Source organism: Solanum tuberosum, unplaced genomic scaffold (genome assembly GCF_000226075.1).
Source record: "Solanum tuberosum cultivar DM 1-3 516 R44 unplaced genomic scaffold, SolTub_3.0 scf00149, whole genome shotgun sequence".
NCBI classification, from domain to species: domain Eukaryota; kingdom Viridiplantae; phylum Streptophyta; class Magnoliopsida; order Solanales; family Solanaceae; genus Solanum; species Solanum tuberosum.
The window spans coordinates 733,409-740,752 of record NW_006239072.1 but is presented as its reverse complement, the minus strand read 5'-3'; the positions used below and the strand labels follow the sequence as shown (position 1 = coordinate 740,752).

The 7,344-nt window shown below is 34.3% G+C and overlaps 1 protein-coding gene across 1 annotated transcript; it reads left to right on the top strand.

Moving 5' to 3' along the window:
- Positions 1 to 2,426: 2,426 nt before the first annotated feature.
- Positions 2,427 to 7,334, top strand: LOC102585731 (probable protein phosphatase 2C 6). Its single transcript, XM_006352514.1, has 5 exons — positions 2,427 to 2,955; positions 4,437 to 4,814; positions 5,641 to 5,758; positions 5,882 to 6,105; positions 6,231 to 7,334. Exons 1-5 carry the CDS (start codon positions 2,653 to 2,655, stop codon positions 6,864 to 6,866), a joined length of 1,659 nt encoding a protein of 552 aa, XP_006352576.1. The 5' UTR covers positions 2,427 to 2,652; the 3' UTR covers positions 6,867 to 7,334.
- The last annotated feature ends 10 nt before the right edge of the window (positions 7,335 to 7,344 follow it).

Sequence of the window (7,344 nt, the reverse complement as noted above, 5' to 3'; positions counted from 1 at the left end):
CTAATTTGTTTTATATTTATTAGTATTGTATTATTTATTATTTTGAAACTTGCCATTGTAAAAGGACAATTTATCAAGGGTCTTTTGGTACATTAATCTTTAATGACAACATGTATGGTGATTTTGTAAAAGAAAAGTCATTTTGAGTGGCTTTATTCATACACTACTAAATTTAGCGACTTCGCTAAATAATTTCACAATACTTAAGTGATCATTTGAGATATTTACTCCTTTGATGATATGATACACTACTGACCTCGCTTATCATTTTTTTAGTAGAATAGAAGATAAATCAATTTAAAGGCTACTTGGGTTACTATGTTGTCCACTTGCGTGTCTATTGGAAATTTTTTTTCTACGTTTACAAGGTAAGATAAGATTGTGTAAACACATCGTACTTTTTAGATTCCAACTACGAAATTGCACGGAATATGTTATCGAAAAAAGTAGCTTTATGTGATTATTACCTAACTTGAGTACAATTTCTATCAAGAATTACCTAACTTGAGTACATGTATTTCATTTAAAATAATGTTTCTCCAATTGTATTCATGTATTAAAATTTATAATAAAGTAGCAGGGTCTGTAGGAGTTACTATTTATTGTTTTCATTAGTTATTTGTAATAGCAATCTCTGTGTTACTAACGATGAACAATTTTCTTGTAAGCTTTTATCAATCAATATAAAGCTTAGTTTGTTGCTTTCATCGTGGACAACCAACAAAACAAAAATTCATAACTATTTCGATTTTTTGTATGTAATAATTCATAAATTTTTCGAATGATGTGATCGAGTGATCCAAAGAACAAAAATAGTGGGGCATGACAAAATATTGTCCTTGGATTCTCTATTTGTTAAAAGGTCAGGGCTCTTGATAGATTCTCTTGTCGACACTATTCTTGCTGTCTTTGAGCCATATTTTTATTTTGTTTATAATAATAATAATAATATTTTTTTGGTACAATAATAATAATTATATATGATATGCATTGAATGATCAATTTCTTGTTGTCATGCACTGTATACTTTAAATTTCTTGATCACATAGTAATAATTAAAAAAATATATTGCCAACTCAGTATGTGTAGTTTGTAGTGTCATGTTCAATTGGGGTGGATCCACCATTATAATTATAAATTCGGTAAAATTTAATAGTTTTAATTCAACTTTTTTTACTTATATAAAAAAATTATGTAATATATATAAATAATTTATTTATAATTTAATAAATAAATAAAATAATTATGATTTATAAACTAAAAATCATCAATCCACCTCCGAAAACAAAGTTGTCATAGTTCACAATTACATCTAATAATAGAGTGGTTAGATCAAATTTAATTCGATGGATATATTTTTAAGCCAATTTTAATAAGAACATCATATATATAATATTCACATAAATGCTGGAGTAGTTTTTTTTTTTTTTAGATAACAAACTCTATAACGTTAAAAGTGAATAACATTTGACTTTTAACTTTTAACTCTTAGGGGTCGTTTGGTTGGGAATTAGTTATTTCAGTATTAATTATCCTAGGATTAGTTATTTTGGGATAACTTATCCCACCATGTATATGGGATAACTTATCCCATCACTATGCTATAAATGATGGGATAAGTTATCTCAAACTTGTCAACCAAACAAGACATCAAAATTTATCCCAAGACTATTTATTCGTATCCCTCACACCAAACGAGCCCTTAAGACTAATGGATAATGTAATAGAATTTGATTGTCAAAGTAGATCATGAATATAATGTAAGAGAAAAGACATAAAGTGACACCTGAAGTTGTCTCGAATTTTCAAAAAAATAACTTAACTATGTGGACGTCCTATTACTTTAGTTATAGATGATTGCCCGTTTTTAATATTCATAACTATATCCATTCTATATTCCTTTATAAAAATAAGTATAAGTTAATTTTCTCATTAAATTCGTCTTGAATCTTCTTTACTATTCTAATTACTTTATCTAACCGGTATTACGCTATCACAACACATGTATATATAATACAAGTAGCTACAAAAGACTACAAAATTATCATATAAGTATAATCATTTCAACAACTTATCTTACCTAAGAGCCACTTAAAAAAATAAAAAATTATTCCAATATAATTTCCAATTATAAAAGTCATGAGGCAAAAATGTCAAGTTGAAAACATATAAAGGATGTTTCCCTAAATACATAAACTAGTGGGACTGCTTTTGTAATTTTCAAAACTTTAATAATTGGCGGACTGAGGACCCAAGGAACAAAAGTCCAAATTTCATTCAATTTCAAATAGTAACTTTTTCAACAGCACACACGACCAACTAAATATTTTATTGCAAAAAAAACAAAAATATTAAATTTATTTATTTATATTTATATAACCTATAGTTTTGAAAAATAAAAATAAATAAATATATAAACAGGTCATAAATTCTATACCTACTCATACTTTACACCCTCACCTGATTATTCTTCCATCTGTTTTTATCTGTAATTTTTGATTATTTTGTTTCATTTTGAACTTCGTTGATTTCTAGGGTTTCTGTAACAATTTGATTATCAAATTCTGTTAATCTTATAAGAATCAGTACTAAATGAAGAATGTGAGTTGAGATTTTTGTTGTGAATTTTTGAGATTTTTTGGAGCTAAAAAAATGGGGATTTGCTATTCTTCAAGTAAAGGGAAGAAGAGTGAGGAGAAGGAATGTGATAGTAAGAATGAGAGTAGAAAAATTGATTTGAAGTTGAGGAAGAACAGTTCTTCTAATGGTGATTTTAGTACATTTATCAGTAAGTTGAGCAGCGGCGGAGGAGGCGGCGCCGGAGAAGGAGCTGAGGAGAGAGGGCTTCAACAGATTCCGGGAAGGTTAATTGGGAATGGTGCTAGTAATGTTGGTTGTTTATATACTCAGCAAGGAAAAAAAGGTATCAATCAAGATGCCATGATCATTTGGGAGGTCTGTTTACTCAACTCTGTGAATGATAAAATGGTGCATGTGTGTTATTTCCCTATTTTAAAATATATTTTTTCGATAATCGTGGTGTCCTGACCAGTTTGCGTGCAACTCGAGTAACATGCACTAGCTAACTCAGTCCACCAAGGCTAACGCTAGATGGGAAGAACTCACCTAGTTTTTTTTGTCTCGGCTAGTAATTGAACCTGAGACCTCATAGTTCTCAATTCACTTCATGTACATGTTATATCCCACCAGTAGGAGTCTAGATGCTCCTCCCTTGAGTGTGAATGTGAATATGATATTTGTTCCTTAACACTAAATGGGTATGTAGAGACAGTGACAGAGTCAGAATTTTCACTAAGGGGTGTTTAAATATAAAGAAGTAAAATCACGTAGAAGCCAAGGGTGTCAATATGTAATATATATACATATAAAAATAGTTTTACCTGACTACATAGTGTAATTTTCCGACGAAGGGGTGTCAGTTGACACTTCTCAAGTATATGTGTCTCCGCCACTGTGTAGAGATTGGATTTTGGTGATACTTACTCAATGTCTAATATGAAATTAGATTGATGCATTTGTTTAAAATTAATCCTTTTAAGCGGAGGGTCTATTAGAAACAACCTCTCTATCCCACAAAGGTAGGAGTAAGGTCTGCATACATCTCACCCTCTCTAGACCTTACACCGTCTATGCTGTCATAACTGGAATCCCACTCAGTGTTAAGAGTTGAATCCTTGTAGGAGCTCATCAAAGATTTTGATTAGGCGAAGAGTAAAATGATGAATAATCTAAAAATGGATCAATTTGAAGTTTTTTCCTTGTCTGTGATGGATATTTTTTTCTCTCTATTTAGTGTGGCATGAGCTTCCTTTAAGTAGCATCGCTTGGTGCCTGAGCTTCATTTTTTAGCTTTTTATCATTTCAAATTTCCACTCTGCTCTGTTTTTTCTAGTACTTTTTTATTTGCTTTTGGGTTGTGGCAGCATTGACCGCATCATGTTGGAAGTCATGAATCTAAAAGTTGAATCTTTTATCTACACATGCCTTTTTGTTCCTATGCTCCTTTGATTCGTCAGTTGGGATAGCTGTCTTAGCAAAACAACTTTACTGCTTACAACCAATCACCAAATGGTAGTTTACTCGAAGACCTTTATCCCCAGGCCCTCTTCGATTTTTAATTGAGTTCTGCTTCATCTCGTTGCTATCATTGTTGAGCGTCAAAGCATAGTTATTATCCTTGTAAGAAGAGAAAGGATTGTAATTTTTATTTTTGTTGTAAACACTTCCTTTTGGTTTACAGCACAAACTTTGTGGTGAAGATTCTTTTAATATACTGGAACATGTTATCCTCTCCAAAAAAAAACATAGTTATTATCTCTTGTGTTTTGTTTAATCTGTTACTTGACAAACAATAAATTAATTTGTTCTTGTCTATTGGGTCAGTTTATGACTTGGTTGGAATGTTTCTACAATAGAATTATTGTTCGAGAAGCGATACAACCCTTTGTGGAGTATTTGATGGGCATGGTCCTCATGGTCATATGGTTGCAAGTAAAGTTCGAGATTATCTTCCAATCTTGCTGCGATCAGAGTGGGAAGGTAAATCCTGTGGTGATCAAAATGCTGTATCCAAGAATGGAAATACTAATGGAGGCTTACATTTTGATGACATCGTGGATGATGATTTGGTTGAATCAGTGGAAGCTGAGAACAATGAAAAATTCCCAGAAATCCATCTGCAAATTAAGAGGTCACTATTAAGGGCTTTTAGATCAATGGATAAGGAACTGAAGTTACACCCCTCAATTGACTGTTTCTGCAGCGGGTCAACTGCTGTTACTTTGGTAATGCAGGTAGCTACCGAATCTTGGTTTCTTTTAGCTTCAGCTGGAATTGATGCATTTAAAACTAGTGTAACTTCATTGAGGCTGGAAAAGCAGTGTCGTCCATACTTGTCCGACATCCATGGTTTGAATCATTGTGCATCAGTATCTAAGTGCATGTATACAATAGTTTCTTCTTGTACGTCTTTCAGTATCAAAATCATAGTGACGCCAAAGTTTGCTATGAACATGGTTCACACCTGCCAAGTAAATTCACAATGCACAAAAATATGATCCCCAGATTCACAAGCTTTCTGCTGCTCACTATCCAACCCCTCCGTGTCATACTTTCTTGTGTTAGACATGCTTTGTGAGACACTAACCAACCAAAGAAGGCAATTTTTTTGGGGACTGTCGTGTAGTCTTCCAGATCATCCTCCAAGTCCAGTATATCTATGCCAATATGTAGTCAGATCATTCAAAAAATATTCTTGTAAACTGGAGAGTGCATTTTAGTGCGTCTCACTTACTGTCAGAATGCAGGGCCTTTTCTTTACCTTGCACATCATATTGCATGTTTAATTAGTTTGTGTCCTGGCTTATTTAGAAATTAATTTGTGATTCTTCCTTAATAAACTGTTTCATGACTTTGTGTGTATGCGAAGTCGTGTAGAATTTTGGATTGATGAATATCTCTGTTGACCAGGATATGATGTTGAAACATTTACTTTCAGAAAATAATATCGATTGAGTGGGAAGGTTTGCACATGATTCTGCTTTAGCATGGTTATATTTGCATCACTTATTGCTTAGCGTCTTGAAAGATGATAATAACCAATCTTCTGAATGTCCTCAGGGCCAGGATATATTTGTTGGTAATGTTGGTGATTCGAGAGCAGTTTTGGCAACAAGAGATAAAGACAACTCCTTAATGGCTGTACAGTTGACAGTAGATTTGAAGCCTAATCTTCCAAGTCTGTTTGTTTGTTTCTGTTCCCCGCCCCACCCAACACACACGGTGCACATTAGCTGAAGCTGGAATCACTTAAATGTATTTCAATTGTTTGAACTCAGTGGTTCTTATCTTCCTCTTGTAGGAGAAGCTGCTAGAATCCATAAATGTAAAGGAAGGGTTTTTGCACTGCAAGATGAGCCAGAGGTTGCACGTGTGTGGTTGCCCAACTGCGACTCTCCAGGTTTGGCAATGGCCAGAGCCTTTGGTGATTTTTGTCTCAAAGATTTTGGGTTAATTTCTGTGCCGGATGTGTACTATCACCACATTACTGAAAGGGATGAGTTTGTCCTCCTAGCAACTGATGGGGTATTTTTCTTTATCTCATGTTGTTTAATCCTGCCTCAACCATACCAAAAACATACAACATCTTATTCGTTGTGATACCACATTTATATTGTTGGATTCTTAATATTTTGACTTTCGTGATGTAGGTTTGGGATGTCCTTTCTAATAAGGAAGCTGTGGATATTGTGGCCTCCGCTCCAAGTCGTGCAACAGCTGGCCGAGCTCTTGTTGACTGTGCTACCAGAGCATGGAGGCTAAAATATCCAACATCAAAGAATGACGACTGTGCTATAGTATGCCTTTACCTAAACTCAACACCTGTTCTTGATGTCAAGGTGATAGAAAGCCAAAATAAGCTGACAAATTCCCCTGAAGCTGAAATTAAGACAAATACTAAAAATGGAAATAAGCTGACAAATTCCCCTGAAGTGGAAACTAAGCTGACAAATTCCCCTGATGTGGAAATTAAGACAAATACTATAGATAGAAATGTTGGAAGATCAGATACTGAAGCTATTTCAACTTCTCAGACTGCCGGTTGTGAAGATCTCAGTACTCCCAAGGATGACAGTGAGATAGTTCCAGTCGTTGAGTCACTGGAAGAACATCCGGATAAGGGTGTTGGCCAGTCTAAGAGAAGTATTGCCGAGTTCCTCTCAACTGCACAAGATGATGAATGGTCGGCCCTCGAGGGAATTACTAGAGTTAACAGTCTTCTTAGTCTTCCTAGATTCTTGTCTGCTGAAAAAAGGTCTAACAGTTGGAGAAGAAAATGGTTATGAGACATCAATGCCTCGATATCATTGGTGTTCCCTGTTGCTGTTGTCAAAAGATTCTGTAAATGAAACTTATAGGTGTAGCTTTTCAGTTAAATTGCCAAATTAGATGGACGAATGACATGAAGCTATGTTGTTCAGACCCTCTAAAAATGTTGCTGCATCCGCATTAACTCCTTCAAAAATGGTAGCTTTTGGAGGACCCGACACATCTGGACAGTACTTTTGAAAACTTGGAGCAACACAGGCCTAAAGTGACAGGTTGTTGATGTTCTTGTGAACTGTCCAAGTTGTCAATTCTTTTTTGGTAGGAAAAGTTGTATTTGCTGCTTAAATTTGTGTGCAAGGACATGAAAGAGGGATCGGTAGGAAATGACTAGTATTTGTTTGTGTAGTATATCTTTCCTTTTCCCTTTTATCCATCTTATCTACTTCAATTGATTTCCTTTTGTTCAGCTATGAGCTTCTGATTCACTCCTGGTAG

Coding starts and splice junctions, on each gene's coding strand:
- LOC102585731 (XM_006352514.1), top strand. CDS start 2,653: ATGGGGATTTGCTATTCTTCAAGTAAAGGGAAGAAGAGTGAGGAGAAG. Junction 2,956..4,436: donor ATGCCATGATCATTTGGGAG/GTCTGTTTACTC, acceptor TTTCTACAATAG/AATTATTGTTCGAGAAGCGA. Junction 4,815..5,640: donor CTGTTACTTTGGTAATGCAG/GTAGCTACCGAA, acceptor GAATGTCCTCAG/GGCCAGGATATATTTGTTGG.